This window comes from Neodiprion fabricii, chromosome 1, assembly GCF_021155785.1.
Source record: "Neodiprion fabricii isolate iyNeoFabr1 chromosome 1, iyNeoFabr1.1, whole genome shotgun sequence".
NCBI classification, from domain to species: Eukaryota; Metazoa; Arthropoda; class Insecta; order Hymenoptera; family Diprionidae; genus Neodiprion; species Neodiprion fabricii.
This window is the reverse complement of record NC_060239.1, coordinates 312,710-337,354: the sequence shown is the minus strand read 5'-3', so window position 1 is coordinate 337,354 and position 24,645 is coordinate 312,710. Positions and strand designations below refer to the sequence as shown.

General features: G+C 37.0%; 3 protein-coding genes across 22 annotated transcripts in view; 2 read left to right on the top strand and 1 right to left on the bottom strand.

The window, feature by feature from the left end:
• The first annotated feature begins 24 nt into the window (after positions 1-24).
• On the top strand, positions 25-11,228 carry LOC124188137 (cytoplasmic polyadenylation element-binding protein 1-B). Its single transcript, XM_046580580.1, has 12 exons — positions 25-743; positions 2,327-2,633; positions 4,132-4,334; positions 5,830-6,095; positions 6,449-6,575; positions 6,671-7,049; positions 7,226-7,458; positions 7,577-7,669; positions 7,767-7,932; positions 8,016-8,143; positions 8,238-8,318; positions 8,388-11,228. The coding sequence occupies exons 1-12, from the start codon at positions 723-725 to the stop codon at positions 8,559-8,561; spliced, it is 2,178 nt and encodes a 725-aa protein (XP_046436536.1). The 5' UTR covers positions 25-722; the 3' UTR covers positions 8,562-11,228.
• On the bottom strand, positions 10,911-14,199 carry LOC124188156 (peroxisomal membrane protein 11C). Of its 11 annotated transcripts, none has more exons than XM_046580634.1 (6): positions 13,997-14,199; positions 13,212-13,445; positions 12,883-13,061; positions 11,806-11,874; positions 11,396-11,605; positions 10,911-11,260 (listed from the first exon to the last, which is right to left on the bottom strand). In XM_046580634.1, exons 1-6 carry the CDS (start codon positions 14,168-14,170, stop codon positions 11,149-11,151), a joined length of 978 nt encoding a protein of 325 aa, XP_046436590.1. In that variant the 5' UTR covers positions 14,171-14,199; the 3' UTR covers positions 10,911-11,148. The 11 variants fall into 11 exon arrangements, 10 of the variants coding, with proteins under 10 accessions (XP_046436590.1, XP_046436594.1, XP_046436592.1 ...); XM_046580638.1 differs by having other exon boundaries at positions 10,911-11,298; positions 11,370-11,605; positions 13,997-14,180; XM_046580636.1 differs by having other exon boundaries at positions 10,911-11,298; positions 13,997-14,180.
• Positions 14,200-14,610: 411 nt separating this feature from the next.
• The window catches only part of LOC124188125 (protein lap4-like), a 36,048-nt gene continuing 26,013 nt past the window's right edge, over positions 14,611-24,645 (top strand). For 2 of the 10 annotated variants that reach the window (XR_006872239.1, XR_006872240.1), the window contains exons 1-15: positions 14,611-15,100; positions 15,278-15,395; positions 17,466-17,544; positions 17,684-17,773; positions 18,101-18,221; positions 18,331-18,623; positions 19,255-19,388; positions 19,492-19,603; positions 19,747-19,922; positions 20,060-20,220; positions 21,649-21,720; positions 22,749-22,859; positions 22,978-23,220; positions 23,377-23,610; positions 23,768-23,846. Coding sequence is in view for 8 of the 10 variants with exons in the window: in XM_046580521.1 (XP_046436477.1) it covers positions 14,939-15,100; positions 15,278-15,395; positions 17,466-17,544; positions 17,684-17,773; positions 18,101-18,221; positions 18,331-18,623; positions 19,255-19,388; positions 19,492-19,603; positions 19,747-19,922; positions 20,060-20,220; positions 21,649-21,720; positions 22,749-22,859; positions 22,978-23,220; positions 23,377-23,610; positions 23,768-23,846 (2,185 nt within the window). In the remaining 2 variants the exon portion in view is untranslated. Of the gene's footprint in view, positions 15,101-15,277; positions 15,396-17,126; positions 17,146-17,465; positions 17,545-17,683; positions 17,774-18,100; positions 18,222-18,330; positions 18,624-19,254; positions 19,389-19,491; positions 19,604-19,746; positions 19,923-20,059; positions 20,221-21,648; positions 21,721-22,748; positions 22,860-22,977; positions 23,221-23,376; positions 23,611-23,767; positions 23,847-24,645 lie in introns of those variants that run through there. The other 8 variants (XM_046580521.1, XM_046580518.1, XM_046580522.1 and 5 more) reach the window with 8 other exon arrangements.

Sequence of the window (24,645 nt, the reverse complement as noted above, 5' to 3'; positions counted from 1 at the left end):
TACATGCATGCATGCATGAATACATACATTCACACATACATACAAAGTCGCAGATTTCAAGGGGGTGAACGCTGTTCCGCCGCGTAGCGGCTGCGTGACGAATATCACCGTGCGTATATGTAGTCCGTACATACCTATGTGAACGAAAAGTATTCAATTCAGTTTGCCAAGCGAAGCAAGGTGGAGAAGAATGGGTGTTACGTTTCTGTCGTTGCTGTGCGTGATGGTCATTGAATGAGAAATATAAGGGAAATAGATTCACGTTTAATAATATTGTATTAAATTAGCGTGTGAAATAATTCGTTTGACAAATTATAATAGAAATGATGATGAATATTATTTGAAAATAACGTTATCCATCTTAAAGAAAAGATATAATATTCAATTCAGATACCGGAATCATATATCTGGCGTTCTTCAACTGTTACATTTTAACGTGAAACATTAATTTATTTTGTAAAATTGTTATCGAATTCTCTTACCTATACATATAATATTACAAGTTCAGCTTCGACTGTTTTCTGTTTTGTTTCGTTACTCTTTTTTCTTTTAATCTGTCAAAAAAAGCGCTAAGAAGATCACTTTGCGTTTCTCGTACTTTTCTTTTCTTGTATCTGCCGTAAAATCGAGTTATCAAACCAGTATTCAAGATACTTGGCTCTAGCGTATCTAAAAAAATTACCAAGTGCAAAGCAACGAATCTGCAGCCGAGCCGGCATACGATGCCCACCCCACTGCAACAGGTAATATAAATCAATTAATATCGATACATATTGTACTTATACATATACATATTTAAATTCATATACACAGGTGTAGGGGTTGCACCTTCGCGAACGAACCCACGTGTAAAACATGTGTTGCTCCATTCGGGAATTTGCACATTACGTACGTACTCCGTACGTTCGTCACGCCGCAGTATGCGCGGAATGAGCGACATCTTAGAGTGTCAGCTGCCTTTGCCATAAGCGCATTTCTTTATATCTGCAGCAATTTTAATGGTTCAATTTCATCATTTATCATGTATTATGTGACCTCGTCCGTTTGTGCATCCCTTATACCGATTTACCTGAATAGTTTTCGTACCTAATTCTGTATACGTATTTACGTACTGGAATGGATAGTTTGAATTTTTTTTCTACCTTTTGTTTTGCTCGTTCTCATATATTGCAGAGAAGGTGAAGCTTATGTTTGTAAATATAAATAATGTTTGCCAGGTTATTATTCTCATTGCTATTTACACGCCTAAACGCATTGTGACGCGATATCATCAATCGTTAGAACTTTTATTCTCGTGGCCTAATAGCTTACCATTTATCAACATTTATCAAAACTTTTATTCTCGTTTACAAATACATTTTGTATTTTGTAAAAAAAGGTATCAAGGGCTAAGACTGAAACTCCAATTTTTAAAAATTGGATTCCAAACGAAAGTTAATAAACGTATACGGAAAAAAGATCGGATCGCTAATGGCATTATATTGATAAATAAAAATCCATGGATCACACTTATATCGGCTGTCCTTACAGAATTCGAATTCTAATCACCCGTATGTGTATACCTGCCCGCTTCGCGGAAAATGGTTGTTCCCATTGAACGGTAAATATTAAAGCCGCATAGGTCAAACCTTGCCATACATACGGATATCACCGCTCTCTGGTTTGTGTACGGATTAGGAGATCTGTTTTTGTGTTTTTCAATGGATTTCCGAGAACTCGAGAGATACAAGAGACGAGCAACTTATCGTTAGTCTCGAAACCGAGTATACTCGTAGTTATATTTTTGATCTGCATGTGCGTCGTTCGCTTACCTCACACCGACTATTTCTTATACATGTGTGTACATATGTCTGTATATGTGCGTACGCACACGCGACACACAAGCGCACCTGCAACATGCATGCGGATCTAATTATTTATTGATATACATATACTTACATATATACATAAATAGTTTTACTTTTTGAAATCATACTCTTCGTGCTTTACAGGATTTTTCACACAGTCATTTATTTACTACAATATCGCTCGAAATAAATGTTTTCTAATGTATTGTAAAATATTTGATATAGTTCAAACGACGAGCAACAACATTATATGCATGCAGCACTCTTAAGTACATGAATACCATGAACTACCGTTGAACCGTATATTATCTGAACAGTCGCAGATTCGAGTTACTATCACAGTAGGATATGTAACGCAACGCATAATGAGTAAAATACATGCGTAATAGTTGGTAAAAATTAACTATCCAAATAATTATGTCGCACGTACGATTCGCGTATATACTATACGTATAATGCAATATAACCGTTTGTTACAGCTTGGACTACCGTACGATGCCGAATGCGGAAGCAGCTCGGAAAGTGAGAGTCATACTCCGAACCATGCCGCTCACAATCAGCATCATCATCTGCAGCAACAACGCGAACGGGAGCGGGAGAGAGAAAGAGAGCGCGAACGTGAACGTGAACGTGAACGCGAACGCGAACATCTCCATCAACTGCAGTCAATCAGCAGCCTGCTTCTAGATCTTCCTCCGGTGCCTTCCAGCCCCTATCTTGCTGCTCATGCCCGCGACGGATCTCACGGCTCCTGCCTGCAGGCTCCCAGAGGCTCTCTCTCCGACGGTAAGTCATGGAGTAGGTATAGCTATTCTGCAAGAATTCCCCACATTGCGGTATCTGCGGCAAGCCGGCTGTCATGAAAACATTAATTTATATGAGATATACGTAATACACATATGATATATCTGATATATCATTTGTGGTGCAGACGTACGGGTGACCGCTCGAGAAGTTTTGTAGTTGCCGATAAATGTATAATATATATAATATGCTTATACGAAGTATGCATTTTAATTCTATATAATAATAATAATAATAATAATAATAATAATAATAATAATGATAATAATAATGATAACAATAATAATGCGCATGCCGCCGTAGTTTTTCTTCCCGATTTGAAGATCGAACAAATTGTCTGCCTTGTCACGTCCGATGCCAAAATTGAGTGGGTCGATACCAGAAGGAGAGTCTTTTTTTATTCCGAAGCTGCTGCTTCCTTACGATACGGTCCTATATTCGCTGGTTTTGCTAGTTCGCCTCTTGGCTCCCGCTTGAATTGCTTTATATTGAACCGTAATACAAAACATATACATACACACATATCTATGTGCAATTTGACTTACTCGCGAAGCAGTCTATTATCGTCGCTGCAGCTACAGTATACATGGGTATATGTTGCACATGCACAATAGTATATATTAATATATAAATCTCTCTCTCTCTCTCTCTCTCTCTTTGCTTAGATATTTGTACTATTACACGAACAAATATACAATAATACATAGACTGTTTAGCGAGTAGATTAGATTCATAATAAATATTATCAAATTAATATTAAATTTATGATAATGTAATACAGTATACATATACCGTAACGTATTACACCACCGAGTGTACCGATGATTCATTTCACGTCATTCAATTAGCTTCTTCCGGAGCTGATTACTTAAGTGTAACAACATTTTTTAGTAAAATTTTGCGGAAACCGATATGTTAAAGAACGATATTACATCCTCAAGAGAGACTAATTCTTCTGATAAAAGTGTAAGGCATGTCCTCGTTGAATTGCGTTCGGGGCCTTTGGCCGAAAAACGAACCCACGCACCGCATTGATATTTATAAACATAATAGCCAACTTCGACTTACAAAGTCCAGTCGCGGTGTGACATATTGCATAATATACGAAAATTATATGGCAGTCAAATCGCAAACGTGTATCAGGTTATTACTTGAATTTTTTAAAACCACCCTCTAGATGATACTTCTCACGGATACACATGTGTATAATAATTAGACTTGAACGTTTCGGAAGATTCGGAATGATATAACTGCATTCGAGTTTTTTTTTGTGTTAATATGCGCGCACAGCTAAAATAAATTCGACTCTATTTGTTCGTCGTTTGTTCCGTCATCGGTAATGTAATAAAATCGGCTCGCATATAAACCTCTACGCGAAACGAAACGAACATAGATACTATAATTAATACATCTTAAAAATACATGTAATATCCAGGGGGAAGGAATAACAATATTGTTTTACCGATATAATTTCTACCAGGCGACATGTCGATCTCTGATTTATTCGGCCTTGGATTACCACGAGGCTCCTTGATGGGTAGCACCGGTACCGGCACTGGCACCGGCGGCGGCTCCAGCGGAGCAGGGCAAACGGCAATTGGATCACCCGGAGGATATCGCGCTCATCAACAATATCACAATACTTCATCGCTTCGCAACCAGTCTGCGCAACACCTTTACCAGGTAAAAATTTCGTCAAAACGTAGGAAGAAAATCGTCACCTCTACATGAATATAATATCATACATGATCTGTGCACCAATTCTATCGCCGAAAATTCCACCGTACTGTCGTTCGGCATGAGTATAGTATGCACGTAGGTAAGTGTAGATAAATGATGAATCTTATGTTATACGGTACGCATTTGCTATATCGCGACGGTTATTATTCTTTCATAAAATTTGCCATCAACATCAGAATAATTCATTGATCTTACATAATGACCCGAGGCTTTCAAAAATGATACCCGTTCATCATTTTTTTCGTATGACAAGTGATCAGCTGTTTGGCTGTGAATCTATGACAACCAAAACAGAATCGCAACAATTGATGATTCCATGATAGTTTCCCTGAGATTGGTACTTGTGTTGGATAAAAATGAGCATTCTTATACCTTGTAAAAATGTAAAGATAAAAATCGCCGCTGATTGTAGAACAATGCTTATTTTTCATTGTCGATCACTTTTTCACATCGTGAGATGGGCTCACTTTCAACACTCGGAACACTGTTTTTTTATTCCACAGGAAAGAGCTTCGCCACCTTCCGTTCAGCGATAGTTTGCTTACATCTGCACATTCCATTGGAAAGTGCGTGTAACGTAGTGTTAAGAAAAAAATTTATTTCAGATCATTATTAATGAGACTGACATCGAATGATAGGATCACTCACATCCGCCCACTTTGTGCAGATAACGAGGCATTTGCCGGCTCAGATTAAACACTCGCATATGAAATAAAATATATCTGAAATTTATTTGATGCGAGTGTGCCTCGATACATTTCGAATATTGCTTCATGCATCGTACATCATACGTTGGTGCGGTAATGTTGAAGAAAAAACTCTGATTCCATACCCTACATTCGAGATTCAAAAGACTTGTCGCTGCATTATTCGAGGGATCTATCGATTTAACTTATCTATGATACACGTACCGTTGAAAACCTTAAATTTAAACGCTTGGCAAGACTTGCACGGAACTCGAGCACAGATCGTAGCGTTATATACGAGGGGTCCCCCGACTATTTGTGCGTACACGAATATGTATAATATCAGTAGGATCTTTAACGTATAGATGATGAGAATGTGTCATAAAAATAGTCGATTGAGGGCTGGCTGAGTCTTGCAATATATATGCTGATGAGGTACTATAATAGCTGGTATGTATATCGTGGCAGAAAAATTACTCGCGTGCAACCGAAAGCGGAATTTGTTGCACAAAATGAATTACGCATATCCATGCGTTATTCTGTGGCCTTGTGATCCCTTCAAAACCAAGAATTTGCAAGCCTAGGAGCAAACCGTTGGTCCTTCCGGGCCACGGTTTGCGACAAATCTGCACTTGTAAGCCAGTGGAATTAGGGTATAAGATTACAGCGGCAACCGCAAACAAATTATGAAACGTTTGTGTGTCATGTACGTAATAATTGATATTGAATTTATTACCAAATATCCTTCCCAGTATGAAGACGGACATGGCTGCTGTCCAACTACCCTGTCGCTTGATATGCCGAGTTCTCCAACTTCCGTGACCACCCCGAGCAGCCCTAGCACACCTGGCAGTGTTTATTCCAATCCCTACACCTACGCAACTGCTGCGAGCAGTGGCGCTAGTACAAATCCTGTATCGTCGAACAGTCGTATGCAGCTACAACAGATCGGTTCTCCTTCATCTCCTATGCAGTCACAGTATTATGGAAGACCAATACGTGGTTCACCCTCCTACAGGTTGGCACATAGTGGATCTTGATCTACATTTATGCATTCCAATTAGATATATTTCCATTCGCAGGTCTGTACATAGAGGAGAGGCGGGCAAAATGGGACTCTTAAGGGAGGAATAAACGTTAGACCAATTACGACAACGAAATTTCTTTGCTTTTGGCTTAACAATACATTTCACGCATTATCGACATTTTTTCAATTCCTAATTTATTGTACAGAGGGTCCATTTTGCCCGCTAGGGTCCATGTTACCCACCCCCTCTCCGCTATATACTTGTAATCGCCAGGTTTTCTTCTGTTGTGTTAAAGTCTAGTTGGCAAAAATTTCTTATTTAATATTGTTCATGTACTTTTCAGTGACTGTGGAAGTCCTACATTAGATTATACTCCCATTATGGGATGTAGTGGCTCTCGTTCAAATTCTCCTGCAGATTCTGAAACTAGCGGTGTAAGCAGTATGGATGGATCACTGTCTGACATTATGGTAACGAATAGTTTCAATTGAAAACTTATCAGTGGTAACTACTATTATTTTCAACTGTCCAACTTAAGTCATTACATGTTCCAATTATCTTACAGAATTGCATATCTCTGAACTCTGGCTCCCAGCCCTGTTACCCACAAGCATTAAGTTCTTTGATGTCACCTGAACCAGATCTGTGCTCGAGTAACAGGACAACTGCCTTACAGCGAATGGCTGCAAAAAAGTATTTGTCATCGCCGCATCAACAGCAACAGCAATCGGCTCTTAATAATCATTTTTCTCATAATCATATTCGTAATCATCAGTATATACAAAATCAGAACAGAAATTATTTGAGCTCACTGTTGAGCTCTGAAAAAAACTGCTGTCCAGTTGGTAACTCACACATTATGCCGATCAGTAGCTCGTCTTCTAATGCCTTGGATCAGCAAACATCGCTTGATCTGGCTGCAGGATTTCATCGCATCGCTGCTTGTTAGTCTCCAAAATACACTTAATAATTTTTACGCACTAGTCCTACTGTGATGACATCGTTGATTCAATTTCTGGATAAAACAAATTGTTTACAGTACAGTTTAAACGTTAATTCCTCTGTATTGAAGAATCTTCTATTACTTGTATTGAATTTGTTCTTCTGCTCAATATTCCAGCGCTTTATGACGCAACATGTACCTGGAGTGGTCTGTTACCTCAACGCACTCAGAAACCGCTTGGTTATTCCTCAAAAGTTTTCCTGGGTGGAGTTCCCTGGGATATTACAGAGTCTCTGCTAATTTCAACTTTCAAACAGTTTGGTCAAATTCGCGTTGAGTGGCCCGGTAAGGAACCATCCGTCTCTCAGCCCAAAGGATATGTCTACATCATATTTGAGTCTGAGAAGCAAGTGCGTACAATATTTTTTGGAAATCTATGTAATATCGCAGTGATATCCACTTTGTCATTACAATATATGTATGAAATTATATGTATTATGCATATGAAAGTACTCTTTCCAATGTAAGGTCAAAGCTCTACTGGCCTCCTGCACCCACGACTTTACAAATGGAGGCAGTTGGTATTATAAGATATCGTCAAAACGTACAAAGGGAAAAGAGGTAAAGTGCCCAAGTCAGAAACTGTTCTTAAAATGTATTTCTCCATGCTTTTATATAACAATGATTATGACGGTATTTTTCTCTCCAAATGATGCAGGTCCAAGTTATTCCTTGGGTATTGAATGACAGCAACTATGTAAAGTCCTCTTCTCAGAAATTGGATCCACAGAAAACTGTCTTTGTCGGAGCACTTCACGGTATGTTGACTGCAGAAGGGCTTGCTAAAATCATGGACGACCTCTTTGAAGAAGTGATTTATGCAGGTGAGGTTACGAGGACTCATTAACTTTGTTTCGAGAACGAATCAATTTTTTGTGTAATATTTTTTTTTTTTACTGTACTTTAGGCATCGATACTGATAAATACAAATATCCAATTGGATCTGCTAGAGTGACGTTCAGCAGTTCGCGGTCTTACTTCAAAGCTATCACCGCTGCCTTTGTAGAAATAAAAACTGCCAAATTTACCAAGAAGGTAGAAAATCAGATAAAACATAAATCTGTAAAAAGAGAAAAGTATCGATACAAGTTTGCATGACCGAGGTGTCGGTATCTTATTTTGATTGCAGGTTCAAGTAGATCCCTATCTCGAGGATTCGTTGTGTTCAGGATGCTCAGTTCAACAGGGACCATATTTTTGCCGCGAATTTGTAAGCATAAGAGATATGTAAAACTTGGACTGTTATTAGATCGTTGACTAAGTTGCTTTTGCTTGGCAGGTTTGTTTCAGATACTTTTGCCGTAGCTGTTGGCAGTGGCAGCACTCTATGGAGTCGATGTGGCATCATAAACCACGTATGCGCAGCTCCAAGACCAATCAGGTTGTAGGACTCACCCCAGGTGTTGGTATAAAGATCCCAGGTCTTCGCAATTCGAGCAGCTCTAATATTTAATAGCAATCCCGCAACACATATTCAGCTCAGCTTCTATGTTCAATTTTATTTACATATATCGTTTCTTCACTTTTTTTCCACTCTATGGACCAGAGTTATTTGAACGGACATAATTCTGCCGATTATTTTCAAAATGGTGCAAATTCAGTTTTACTGCAGGGCTGCGGGCAGCTGGTCTGACCAAGTGAAATGGCAGACACCAGCTGATTGGCTTGATGATTAGTTTGTTGATATTATTGTAATGTTCAAGCAATCGATATTTGTAACGAGTAACGTTCAAGTTCCTATGTATAATGCCCGATAATTATCGTGCATTTGTTTGTTGAAACTGATAATTTTTATTTAGTATGTTTATTTAGAGACTGGTTCTCTTGTCAACATTTTAACCGAGAGTATCGAAAATACGATATTACTAGATTCTGTCAAAATGATGTTACGCCCCTGTTGTTTCAAATGCGGGCCCTCAAATGTTTTAGTGACAATATTTTTTACAAGATAGAATGATGATCTCGTGGTATAACGAACAACTGATTATTGTGATAGTTAATCAACCTATTAGCGCAATTGTTAATTTCTCAAATTTTTATGAAATCACAAAAAATGCTGTTACGCGATATTATAATTGATTATTCTTTTAATGAGACTTACATTAATGGACAAGCGCCGTTGTTAATTGTTCTGCTATGCACTGAAATACCAGAGCTAGGTTAATTGTTGAGATATAGGGGCCAGGTACGTATATAAAATAGTATAAATATGCTATGCTATTTCTTGTTACCGCCGAGGCCCACAATATGTTTTTCTAATCGCAGTAATTTATAATATTATTGCTTTCTGTTATAGTTTTACATTAGATTGTACAGTGTAGGGGTGAGATATAGTTACACCCACTGTAGCCATAAATTATGTTGTTAATTAGAGCCGAAACTGCTTGCCAGTGCTCATTGGACTGTTTAATCGTTGACGAAATGGAAAAGTACACGGTCTACGATTCTGGAGCGGATTGTAGTGAATTGATTCAGTTTTTATTTTTTGTTAAATTGATATTATCTTGCCTTTTTTTTTTGCAAAGAGATCTTTCAGCTCATGTTTCAAATGTTTTGATACGATTTTGTTACCTAAATGTATTAAATTCATATTTTGCAGATATTTATTTATTCCTAATTTCCAAACTTCATGATATCCTTTTCATAATGGTGGTGGTTTTCATGTTTTCTTTTTTTTTTTTCTTTTCTTTTGATTCTCCTATCATCTACAATGGGTTCCAATATATACCTTGGATGTCTAGTGAACTACCTTATACTTGATTTCATTTTTCGCTAATTCCTATCGACTGCAGTAACAGGCTTGACTGTATGATCGTAAGGCAATCCAAACAATCTCTTGGATGATTCAAGCAATATTTCTACTCAAAGCTTTGCTGAAAGAGGAAAAAATTCATCAAAGCTGTTTGGTGCAGCACAGCTTCAAAGTAACTGTGTTAAAATCAATCTCAGCTTTTTCACGTCACACCATCTTTATGTGGAGCGTATGATGAATTGTCGAGCGAATAAAATAACTTGCAGTGCAACAAATATGATCAGTATTACGACATAAGGAATATGCTGATAATGACTAATATGTCAATCATACGAGAAGATTAATGTTCTGAAGCAATTCCAGTGACAAATAAGGAGATTTCTTGCAAAAGTTTCAGTAACGTTAGCAAAATGCAGTATTCGTGATGACAAGAATCATTCAAGTTCAATTTGAATCGATTTGGAATATAAAGTAATATTGGTGATTCGTACGAAAATGTTTTTAAATTCGAGATATATGTAAGGTGTATATAACGGAGACATGATTTGTGTTCAACACATCAAGTGATTGCATAGTCAAGTATACCGAGCGGACAATTCTGATTGGAGGGATGATTTTTCTTCTAACCAGATTAATTCGCTGCTTTTGCTCCATGTGTTAAAATTAAACACAGTTATTGGTTTCCGATTTTCAATTGAAATTGGATATTGTACACTTGGCAATAGAAGGAATCCACAGCTATTAGAATGATAGTTCGAGTAAAATTTTTAACAAATTTCCTCTTACTGGAAATGTCTTATTTACCAACTTTTAATGCGCCGTGCCTTTTAAAATAATTCGCATAGGTTTTATCCCAGTATTTGTGACACAAATTAATTTTCACAGTACTTGAAACGTGCAATACACAGGGTGATTATTTATTGCTGTTGAATGAAGACTGTTGAAAAAAATGTGCAATATCGTTTGTCACATATTTCGAAAACTTTTAAGTAGGGCCAAGTATCGTTATAACATAAAGAACGAGCTTTCACAATTGAAAAGTTGAATAAGTGCCTGTATGATTGGTTCATTTTTATTAATGACAACAATGATGATGATGATATTAATAAGGATAATAACAACACATTAATAGATATTCAATTCCAACAATATTAACAACATTCTGATATTAATATATACAGGATAACATATGCATTAATAAATAATTGTACGATTACAATACCAAGCCTTCGAACAACATCAAAGCTTTATTCTCAATAATACTCTATAACGCTTTAGCCTTTTCCCGTTAGATATATCCTTGTGGAAGCATAATGTGTAATGCAAACCAAGTCGTTGAAAACAATAAAAAGTGTTCTTGATAAGTAACTACCCCGTTGTATCTCGAATTACCGATCATGCTGAAATTCAAAATTTTCGATGCTGTTATCAAATCGTCCTGAAAGTAACCAAGTATTTTAGATATCTATTTTATTACTTTTCATAAAGGTAGAATACTTTTCCATTTACTTTCGTTACATTGCGAAGTGGATTACTTTTTTGACACTGTACGTTTACTGAACATCTGGTACAGTACTATTAATGATGAGACAGTCCCAAACACTCCCACATGCCATGTCTTGAGTTTGCCTCCCCATAAAACTCCAGATGGCAAGTAATTCACTGCATAGCTCAGGTCCAAGATTAACCTTAGGCAAGACAGTGACTCGTCACGTTGTTGTACATCCAATATGCGTGACGCTAACCTGTTGTATTAATTATCATAATTATTGATCTTGTTTGAATTCACTACAAGCATTTTCTTCCAGCTAGAAATTTAGTCGTATTATAAAGTTTCATCCGTACACCGCAGGATCCCAAAAATCTTTCAAAGATACGAATATGTCTTAACTATCGAATGTGTGACATTACAAACGAGCAATGTCTCAGTAGCGAATCTACTCACCCAATGTTGCTCTCAGACTGTTGTAAGCAAACCTTTTGCTTTTCTAATTGGATCACTTTTCTTAGTGATCTGAAAAAAAATAAGGAATAAATCAATAGTGGAATGTAAAAAGATTGTCAGGGCTAAGTATTATTTAAAATGTACAATGCAAAAGGAGAAATTTCAAATACATATGGACACCGTTTTCTATATTCTATTTTAAATGTAACAATGTATGCATTCACCCATTTTTCAGATACTGTTCACATGTTTTCTCCAAAATTTCTTGCCCAATATTTGGAAATGATTCTTTTTGATTGGGATAAATTATGATAAAAGAGGCAGGTCATCACATAATCTTTAGCTTAAAGCAAGGGTATTTAGCTATGCATCAATCTTTTTGCTCAAACGAAAAAGCAGTGATTTGATAAATATCTCGACGGTATTGTATGTAAAAATTGGGCACGTTTGTTAGAAGTTTGTTTTTTTTTTTTTTTGCAGAAAGATGAGAACCTTTTGAATGATACTACACAACTAAACGGTAGGCAATTGCAGTGCTTGCATTATCTTTTGAATTATGACAACTAGTTACATTTGACAAGAATCTTGAGAGTTGCAGTTTTCTGTAATTGAAAAACTGTTTTTGAAATACAATACTTGTCTATCGTCGTGTACACTGGTTGCACATTCATTTTCACACTGTGATAATCTGGACTAACAGAAGACACACCAAGGACAGGTAGTTATACGAACAATTGCGGTTGCTTGTCAGAAAAAATAACATGAGTATAAAATAAAATGACAAGCAAGAAGGCATATCTCGATTGTTGGGAAAATATCAATAATTTCAATATGGTGCAAGTACATGCATTTTACATTTTATAAGTCATTTCAAATCCTTATTTTACATTTTTCAAATTTGTGAAAGCATTTCACCCAGCCTTGCAGATCATGCCAGATTTAAATATAAAACCTAAACAGTGCAGTATTTGGGTAACTTGTGACTCCAACCATGCGGTACGGAACAATGTTATGAACATAATCAAAAGTCGACGACATTCTTGGATGTACAATATTTTTGTATTATGTGAATCTTACTTTACTAGAGACAGGTAAAGAGAAATCACCCAACACCAAGTAGTGACAAGGTCCAACGACGCAACGTTTACTGATAAAATTTTGCATTCTCCAGCCCAGCAGATATGTTCAATTGGGCTGAAAATTACATCCAGCAAGTTTTTCAACAGATTGGCCCATCTAATAACCCAGTCAGGTTCCTAAGGCGGGGGAAGGGAGAGAAATTGAAAATTCAAATCTAGCAACTTCTCAAATATGATGTAAAATTTAGCTATCTGCATACAAAAGACAGATGTAGATATAATTTTAAAAAAAAGATACGAAATTAGATTTTGTTAATCGTGCCATACCGCTTTGCCCAAACCATAGCTGACGACGTGATGTAGCATGGGGATATCATCTAATAGCCGCAACATGACACGACAGCCACTAATTTGGTTAGAGAAAATTTGTGACTTGATCGCGACATTTTTGGATGAGGCAATTCCAGAAGTTAGCTTGCCTAAGTACGTAAGTAATCTCAACACCTTATCCCTTCCATGGTAACTTTCCAAAACTTCTATCACAGTTGCGATATTCATGTCCTGAATAAATATGAAATTTTATTCAATTCAATTTTGACAGCTGTGCTGTTGATATTCCTCGCAAAATGTTTACACTGTAGGCTGTTGTACGTCAATTCACACGATGACAGTTCTCTGATACTTTCTTTGCGTGCGTCAAACATTTTTAAGGTTATATCAGGACGAATTGGATATGTCAGTGTGCTTATGAACCTCGCTAAATATAATATATTTCCATCAGCTTTCTGTAATTTGTGATCTTGTAAATCCAATCTTTACCTACGCTTTTCACTGATTGTGAGCTTTTGAATTATTTTTTCAACGTTTTCTTCGAGGTATTAGGTACTTTCAAAACCTTGTTTACAACGTTATAGGATCATAGGCGTGTGGGTTTCAAGTGGTTTCAAGCAAAGTGCTCATACAAACATGCTTCTGCAAGTTACAACATTTACAACTTGTTTTATACAGGGAACCTCCGGTGCAACACATGTATGTACATACATAAATACATCCATACAAGGTTTCGTTGCAGCATTTGCTTGCTACCGTGGTTAGTCGGTTAGGTCGGTTACCTTTTCACCCAAGATGCCCTCTGTAGATAGTTGTTGACTGGGTTGGGTGAATTGGCTAAAAAATGGTAGAGCACTTCTGTACCGCCTTGGCGGGAGTGACGGGAGGCGTAAGGTATTGACGTCAACTAATTTTTGAGTCTGCGATTTAGTAGCACCCTCTAAAGGTTCTGACATGAAATAGCTGCTTGAATCAGTGAAAAATGAGTCAGTATCAGGACTATGGGAGATGCATTTTTTAATAATAAGTCTATTATGTGTTTCCCCGGCCAAGTTACCAATTAGATTGAGAGAGAGGTTCGGCTCCAACTATTGCTCTCTCTTTCTAATTACGGTTTCAGCTCGGTGCACAGATATCTCTACTAGACTTATGACGAAAACGCAAGCGTAAGCATTCGCATTCGTACAAGGGGCAAGGAAAACTGCTTACCCCTCATTCTGACTTGTTTTTCACTCCGTAAAGCGGTGATAAGCTTTATCTAAACCAATCAGAAGGCGGCTTTAAACGGAAAATCTTCTTTTCACGAGTGAAGAATAAGGAAGAATCAGGCCCCAGGTGTAGCCCGACCGACTTCAAACCTCAATCCGCCAATTCAGTGCCTGAACCACGTGACCCGTCGTAATGAGGTTAACTAAGGTTAATAAATACATCTGAAGATGGCGGTACTATCAAAGAGTCTATTTTCAATATCTATTATGGCCGTGACGTTCGTGGTTGAATAAGGGAGGGGTACTTCTTGTGCGCCGTGTTTGTCGTGTCGTTTTGGTGAGACGTGATGACGTCAGACTTGAAGGCTCGAGCCGTGTTTGAAGCCGAAAAGGGCGTGAAAGTGTGGTGTGCTCATCATTTTATATAATTTATTTCATTAGAAATATGTACAAATAGGTGTAGTGTCTGAGTGAATTGTTAATTATGTTCGGTGCTGTCTGTGCGTGATAGAAAACATGTTTCGTTGTATACCGATATTCAAAGGGTGTAACAGGCAGGTGGAATACGTTGACAAGCGTCACTGCTCGTTGCCTAGTGTTCCCGAGGATATTCTACGTTATTCACGTAGTTTGGAAGAATTACTTCTAGACGCGAATCACATACGTGACTTGCCGAAGGTACGAGAGCATGAAAACAATTTACTTGGAAAAATAAAGTATCGAATGTAGTTTTGAACGGAAAATCAAAATAAAGTAACAAATTAGTGAAAAAAAGCAATGCATAAACTTGTCGAAAAAAATCGACATTGTTTTCAGGAGATTAATCTCATTTTTCACTGTTGTTATTTGTTGCAGAATTTCTTTCGTCTGCAAAGACTTCGACGATTAGGATTAAGTGACAATGAAATACACCGCTTGCCGCCGGACATTCAAAATTTTGAAAACCTCGTGGAGCTGGACGTGTCAAGAAATGGTTAAGTGTTTGCTTGTCGCATTAGGCATTTTTTGGCGAACCGTTGGTATAGGTACCAAAATGAACCAAAGTATAGTATACGTGACGCTCAATACTGTTCCGGTACCCCTTAGATGCCACACCAGTGGCTCGTCAAAAAATGCTTATTGTTTGGTTCCAAAATTCCATTACTTTCACCCCTCTTCTGCTTTCCCGGTAGATCAGAATCCCCCCGCCCCTCCATGTGTCAGTCTGCCGCTGTCTCGTAATTCTTAAAAACTCGCGATCGTTTTCCAATTTACCGTTTTTTTCTTCAAGAATACCATGATGTCATTGCTCATAAGTATCATAACGTCATACGTATGCTTGTAGCAAACGCGAAATTGAATCGAGTCTTGCACTGTGCATTGAATTCCTTGTATCGCGGGGGCGGGAGGGGCGGCATGCGGGAGGGACAATGACCAGTAAGCGTCCATTACAGGAGAGAGTCGGAAGTCGACTGGCACTGTCCTATGGAGGGTAACCCTGCGTACACTGTCCCAAATGAGCCCGTAAGATGCATGAACTATAGCCGTGTACGTACTACGTAGTCGCGATACGCGGGCGGCTTTACGTTCGCTCACCTATTTTACTATACTGTGAGGGCTACTTATCTTGATCATCTCGTATTTATCTTGAAACATTTTGAATAGCGCTCACTATCTTATAAACCTTGCACACGTAAGTCGACGGGAAATGTCCTAAATTACCCCGTAAGATGTATACGTCGTATACGTACTACTACATAGTCGCGATCGTGTGCGACTTTTTACATTCTCTCACTAACTTTACTATAGTGTAAGGGCTATTTGAAACATTTTCAATAGCGCTTACTACTTTGTAAACCTTATACACGTAATTGTATTTTGAATTTACGAAATATCAACACACTCATTCAAAAATACCCGATACAATGGTTCAATAACTAATGTAATACATTATCAAGGAAAATGCCGATCATTCGTAAATCTGCGTACTTACAAATGCGATTGTCATTATTATGCATATGTATTTACGTACACGTGTACATAGGTATCCATGTATATGCTGTACTCGAAGAAGTCCTGTGGGCTTAAGCATCCTATTTCTGAATGTATCGTAGATCCAAGTCAAGGACACCTGGGAAATGCCTAAAAAACTGAAGCAACATTTTGTAACCAAGATAACCTAACCATACACTGTTTAATCACATTCTGATATTATACCAGAGACAAACTTTTAGTTATTATTGACCTGGTTGGAACGAAAGAGTCCTTTATTTCACCAGATTAGATCAATCATTCCTTAGATAGTTTGGGTTTTATGTCAGCAAGATGACGGGAAAGAGCAATGAGAATGATTGCTTTATCCATTACATTTTTCGTTATTTAGTTTAAATTACCATTTGAACTGATTCTAGTTCGTATATACATGTCCACTGTATATATTATGAGTAAGGACAGTATATAATACGAACGGTGCTCATTACAATTTTTAGAACGAGCTTTGTCAAAGGTTATGAGCTTGCCTCTGTAAACTTCAAAGAATGGCGACTGATAACAGTAAAATGTTGAGTCATTATTTGTTGCTTGATACTAAGAATTCTTGTGTGCTCGATCAGCAGCAATACTCACTCATACTCACACATGTATTGTGAGCCAAATTGTTTATTTATATATTGAAAAGTTATATTACTGACAATGCAAATTCATGATAAAGTTAGGTCGATCAAAACTTTAAGCATATACAGAAAGTGAGTTGAAGTTATGATACAATTTGGCACTGATATTATGCACACTAATGTCTATCTCTAAAGACTACAGCAATTAAAGATGACACCCTTGTTTTTCTCTTGCATATACTAATTTAACTTTTGTTTTTCACTGTTGACAGTAAGAAAATCACGTCTCGGAACTTGAGTTGCGATAAAAGTCCAGAATGAAATTAACTGTTGTACATTGTTACTGTTTCTAGCATACCATAAAATCTATACTAGTAGACACAACAAAACGTCTATACGTGCATCTTCCGAAGTGAATTATTTTATAAACCATGATCATTATTTTGTTGTAGACATACCGGATATACCTGAAAACATCAAGAATTTGCGAGCTCTACAGGTGGCTGATTTTAGCAGCAATCCTATACCTAAGTACGAGTGCTTTATGACTAAGTGATTATACTGAAGTAAAAGATTTGAAAAAAAGTCAAGCCTGTATTTACAATACTCTTTTACTTAGAAATTAAATTCTCCTCACCTTGTTGTGCATAATGAAGTATTTCTTTCTCAGGTTGCCAGCTGGGTTTGTGCAGCTGAGGAATCTGACTGTTTTGGGTTTGAATGATATGTCGCTAACGAACTTGCCATCAGATTTTGGAAGGTACCTTCATATGAAATATCAATTTATTATTTGCACACAAATCGAAACGAGCATAAAATGCCTTCTATAGTACAAATGCAAAAGTATTCCTAATGGTAAAGTTAGCGTTTGAGTTAAAGATGGAGATGAATAAGTTTCTTTTCATAAAAGTGATACGTAAAAGAAAACGGAGAGAAAAATCGAATACGTTCGGAAGATTCAAAGATTACAATGATCGTTAAATAGTCATAGGACTCTGGAGTCACATTTTTTTATGACCTGACCCTTATGATAGGAAATACAATTTTTAAATGGCTGGAATTAATTATGATTATAATATTGATACAGTTTAGAAGCGCTGCAATCCTTGGAATTAAGAGAAAATTTACTCAAGTCACTGCCAGAATCGCTTTCTCAGTTATTGAAACTTGAACGATTGGACCTCGGGGACAATGAAATCGAAGAGTTGGTAAGTAATTGTCAACTATTTAATTAAAATAAAACCGATTGAGAAAGAAAACTATTTGAGATCTGGGATGTTTTATCACGGATATACTGAAATGAAAACTTTTTTTCAGCCAGTACATATAGGGAAATTGCCGGCGTTGCAAGAGTTGTGGCTAGATCACAATCAGCTGCAACATTTGCCACCTCAAATTGGAGAGTTGACTACATTAGCTTGCCTCGATGTGTCAGAGAACAGGTTGGAGGATCTTCCGGAAGAGATTGGTGGTCTTGTTTCGCTCACAGACCTGCACTTATCCCAGAACGTTATTGAAAAGCTGCCTGATGGGCTCGGCAAGTTGAAGAAACTGACAATTCTAAAGGTGGATCAAAATAGGTTGTCTGCTCTAAACCACAACGTTGGCAGGTAAAGATACATGATGCTAGATATTAGCGCAATGCTCACATCGAGGATGTTCATACTATCATTTAGGCTGGTGTTGTACACCCTAGTATCGATTCTGACCTCCCTAGTTTCAGTGCGTTGGCTCGACGTGCCCCTAACATTGGATATAGGCCACTGGTGCTAGCCTTATTTCTAAGTCACTAAAACTGGAGGGGTCAGATTTGACTTGCATACGAATACAAGAAGTTGATAAATTATTGACTTTTTGTTCGGGATCATAAAGTAGTGCACAGGTATAGGCATTGACTGAAGACTTCAAAGACTGTTACTCTTGCCCAAATTTTCATGGCCAATACTCTGCAGGTGAGTGTGGGCCTACACAGACTTGGCACCACGAAAAGCTTGGTTAACTATACGGCGGCTTATTTATTAGCAGGACTCATGTAACATACAACCCCAAAAGACTCAATTCGTGTGACCATCTTCAACAGTCTCCAGTCAACGGTATAGGCATCCGCAGCCACTCTGACAATATCATATATGCAATAAAATATATGTTACACAGACCTGAGCATTACTGGATACCTGCGCCTGATATTTGCAAAAGAATTCAATGTACCAGAAATTATACAACCGCTTCTAATTGTTTCAGTTGTGAAAATCTCCAGGAGCTTATTTTAACGGAAAATTTCCTCTTGGAGTTGCCGCCGTCTATTGGAAACCTACTAAACCTAAATAATTTGAATGTGGATCGAAACAGCCTTCAGTTTCTTCCTACAGAAATTGGTAAGTAAATACTACTTAAGGTTCTTATATTTATAATTTTAAGGGATACATTTGCAATATTTTTTGGCTCAAATTTTAAAAATTACCACTTTTTTGATAACAGGCAATTTACTGAAGTTGGGCGTCCTCTCCTTGCGTGATAATAAATTGCAATATCTTCCGAATGAAGTCGGTAAATGTACAGCTCTCCATGTCTTGGACGTGTCCGGTAACAGGTAATAGCATTCAACCTCTTCAGTTATTTTTTAACATAACGTCTACTTACTTTGTGAAGTACGTAGTAAATTATGAAAAATTTGACGAAAATGTAGATTCCTGCTGAAATCACCAATCAGCTACTTATAATATTATTTTTCAGATTGCAGTACTTGCCATACTCGTTGATCAATTTAAACTTAAAAGCAGTTTGGTTAAGTGAAAACCAGGCTCAGCCAATGCTGACATTCCAGACAGACATTGATGACGAAACGGAACAGGAAGTACTCACATGTTTTCTTTTGCCACAACTTGAATATCATCCCGAAAATCAACATGGTAAGTTATTTTGGATTCTTATAGTAGAAATTTTTCATGATTTCTACAATCGAATGTTTGGTGTATCTTACATTTGAAATAATTTTTGTTGTGATTATTTTTTTTCGAATCTCTCATGGTATGTATGACTTTTTCAGATACAGGAAGGTTAAGTACGTTGACCGGGATCCGAGATACGATTGTAGGAGAAGAAATGAGAGAAGTGGGAAGCAGCGATGACGAGGGTTGGCAAGAAAGGGAGGCTTCACGTACACATTCCGTCAAGTTTACAGACGAAGCACCAGAGACTGACAAGGAGGTGAGCTCAACACGTGCTGACCCTACCTTTTCCTTTTCATTTTTAGTTCAGGCTATGAAGGTGATTTTTTGCCTACAACAGACTGATTCTTATAGCATGCTCTGACTCTGGGAAGTGTATTGTGGTATGTAAGGGATCAAATAATTATTTTTTACATTTTAAACGACTTGCAGAAATCTATGATGAATATTCTCTTTTTTCGTACTTTGTAGTTTTATATACCAAGTAAAGGTACATCACTATGCACACGTTACTTTGTATCTTGACATACGTTTTCCGTTTAAATTTTTTAAATATGTTTTCACAATTTTTATTGTTTATCTTTATTGAATAGTGTTTCGACTTGGTCAGTCTGTTCATTTGATAAATGTAACTGCAATGTCAATCAGGAGGACTGTCTATTATTTGTAGTGCCTGCAAATCTATGATTTTATCATCAATCTTTTTAATACACTTGGCATACTGTGGAACCAAATATAATATACATGTGCATATATTCTCTAGTAAATATATTATTTAAATTTTGACTGAATCTGAAAACTGTTACTTATGTCAAATGAAACACTTATATTATTTGAAATTTTACTTAACAACATATCTAGTCTTACAGCCTGAGTAAATGTAATCATCGGCGATACGTATAAACAACTGTCAAATTTTTTCAATCATAATTCAATCATAAACTTTCGATAAAAGAATTCTCAGAAATGTCTTCTAGTGTTATCGACTACTTATATTATCGCAATATTGCTTGAGGAGGGGCTGAACTATGTTTTGTTTCTCTTTTCTGTAACTAAAAAGAATTTACTCTACAACTATCCATCATCATTATTATGATTATTAATTTTTACAAAGATATCGCACTAAAGTTTCATGAATATTGCGACAAAGCAACGAATTTGAACAGCATTATTCTTGTATTAAAGATTGAATAGAACCTTAATGCGTTATCTGCTTTGAAGTGGTTGAAATTGATTAACCATGCTACAGTGAATCATTAAAGACTGCTATAATCAAGAAGAAATCATTTCAAGTTCAGTTTTTCTCCAAGTCGTAGTGGAAGCCTTCAATTTTAACCTTCACTCCATCTTCATACTTCGATTGACTTCCTAAACGGAGTTTGTGTTTCTTAAAACTAAAAACTAAATTATTCGAGTTCAATAAACAGAAAATAACGTATTCTTGTTTGTCTTTTTCATCATTGTATTTTCGCTATCAAATATCCTGTTGTTCTTACAAGAGAGGGTTATATTTGTATTCAAATTCCTGCAGTTGTTCTTCAGTAACTCTACACTGCATTGGGATTGCGTACACGTACAACATTCACTGGAACTGTAAACTGTGATTTCTTACCCTGACGCAAAGAAACTCATACTTTTCACATACGTCGAAATATTACAAAAATATTCAAAATATGATATTTCACAGACTCGATGTATTACTCGTGATCACCACTTACATCTGGTACAATTCACATATTTTCACCTTGAAGAACTATCGGTGAGCAGAAGAAATAGTCTGACACATTCGCTGTACCCACAGAATTATCAACACATGCAAATATCTACTTTATTCAAAACTGTGTTGTATACGAATATCATTTCTTACTTCTATCTATCATTTTTTCAAATTTCTGTATCTAATCACAATCGGGCCTTGTTGTAACACCGCTGTCCCAGGAGGACCTGCTATAGAGAGAATCCCTCACTCCTCGACGACTCGCTTGGGCGGACCTTGTTCTTGGTATGAGTGAGGCATCCTGTGGTAGAAGGAGAACGCTAGGTTGGGTCCGCACTGCGGTCAGTTGTGTTTAAGTTGGATACCTCCTAACGAGGCCCCATTGTATTTTGAATAGGTCTCATTTTTATTCACATTTCGCTTAGGGGAGGGTTGCCTATATCACACCGCTTTTCAGAGTTTTAATAATATGTTGCACTCCACTTGTCGTTTTCACAAAATGACGGCTCTTCATGTATTGTTTTGAAACTTTTGACAAGCAGATTTAACTGTTCGAATTACTTGAACAACATTTAGTATGGTTTATGAACAAGTTTCGTTAGCTTTGCAACTAGTAAGATTTTCGAATAGTTTCTTGAGTTACACAATTGGCGCTCCAATGACACTTCATGTTTAATTATACGTATACTAAATACAAACTAGAGACTTGAAACTCATGTGCAATCTGTTTACAAACATGACATTACAAAAGATATGATGAAATGTTCCGCTAAATCCCATATCTGACTGGCAAATCTCTAAAAGAACCATGTATTTCATTTATATACATACATTTCATACTATAAGTATCAGGTCTACCCGATGGAAAAGCCCAGAGATGTCTGTTGCGTGTGATGTTTTTTTTTTTTTTTTTTCGTCTTTTTTGAATAAAATGCCGGTGGTGTAATTTGGGCAATATTCTTCTACACTTGAAGGCTCAGCTATGGCTTTTCTATAATATATTGTTACGTGCTTTCGCAAATGTTCGTTGTACATTTTTTATAATAATGAAGTTGTATTCTTTTTTTCAGACACCATTTGTACGTCAGAACACGCCTCATCCTAAGGAATTGAAGGCTAAGGCTCACAAGCTGTTTGGTAAAGGCAAAAATGAAAGCCGCTCAGGATCAACTGAGGAGCAGGTTGTACAGAAAACTTGACACCCAATGCAAACAAGCAAATTGATTATACCTATCGTTGATAGTGTAACAAATTTTTTCATACCAGCAATTCAATATTCTTCATTTCTCTGTCAACTAGGATGTTTCCCAAACTTTTGGTTTGGATAAAATAGAATCAGAGGAACAAACAAAAGGTACAGAATTGGAAAATTTTATAACTGCTGAACAGGAAAATCAGCCTTTACAGAATTTCGTTGAAGTCGACAAGTTCGGACACAGTGTGTCCGCTTTGGAAGCGTTGGATGACATTCGCGATGTTCCTATACCAAACGAACAATCGCCTGTCCCGCCCCAACAGCCTTCCGACCAGAATACCTTGCAGGTGAATGGCAATACACGACATTCTTACGACTGCTACTATCTTTGAAGCGAGAATTTGTTCGCCAAAATTATCACGGACTTCTTTATTTGTGTCAGAAAGAGATTATCTGAATATACAAAAAAATCAGCCATTAAATTATTTTAAACTATTGTATAGGATGCAGAAATAGAGAGACTGCTGCCCGATGCTAAAATTAAAGACGATTCCGACGAGGAAGACGTACAAAGGCACGTTGAATTTTCAGTAACAGAAGGGTCAAATAACGACGAAAGTATGGGAGAAGTAGGCAGACCTAACAGGCTGCATCGGCGAGATACCCCCCATCATTTGAAAAATAAACGAATTCACACGTTAATCGATAAGGACAAAGTTGCTTCCATTATCGCACAGGTAAGCTCGTCATCAGCTTGGTACTTGATGTCAGCTGTTAGATTTTGTATGGCCATCGATATTCATAGTCTTGCCTTTACTTAATTAATGAATTAATCATCAGCTCGGTCATTAAAAGTGTCATTCAACTACTAAAGATAAATGTATGTCCAATCAGGCATTATTGAAAAAAGGTGATGAGCTTCCAGTTACACCCTTACCTCCAATGGACACCACAGACGACCAACACTGTCCAGGTATGTTATGAATAATGCATGCATATTTCATATTTAATAGAAATTTTATTTACAATTTTTTCTTAGATATCAATTTGTACAACTGTATCAATAGTCTTGTGAGTGAGAATATCTTTCAGCACTCTTGGGTTCATTTCTTAATCCTAAGAGGCATGACAAGATGTTCGTGAATTATCTCTTTCTCTGAAATCGTAATGTTATCTCATCTTGGACTCACATAATTCTGTGTTGTGTACACCTTTTTTATGATGGGTGGGGGGTGCGTGATATCATATCAGCTGCCAGTGTACAACCTTATCAGCTCTGATTAATCCATCTTTAAAATAGCGTACTACGTTCCTTTCACTGCACGAGCGTAGGCTATTTAGCAAGAAACGCTGACAATAGTGTAGTGGTTCTGGCTATTAATTTGTAGGAGTGGTTGTTAAGTTTTAAAGTTGGGACTATCGAGTCATTAATATGCCTCGAAGATACAAAGTTTTTACACTGAAGAAAAAGAAGAAACGTAATTAAAATTTTCTACACATGCACGGGAAAATTATTTGCACCATCTCAATTTATTATGTCAGACATTTCCTGTGGATCCAGTAGTTTTCGCATAGTCTATTTTTTTGGCCCAATAGGCCTCTAGATTGTAAAATTCTTAGAGAATCTTAAGGAATCATATCATTTACAATTTACATAGATAATATTATCAAATCTGATCACTGATACTGCAGTAAAGTTTTTTCATTCTTGCTATTATTATTTTACTTCCTTGCGTTTCCATTTACAATCTTGATTTGACGAAATATTCCTA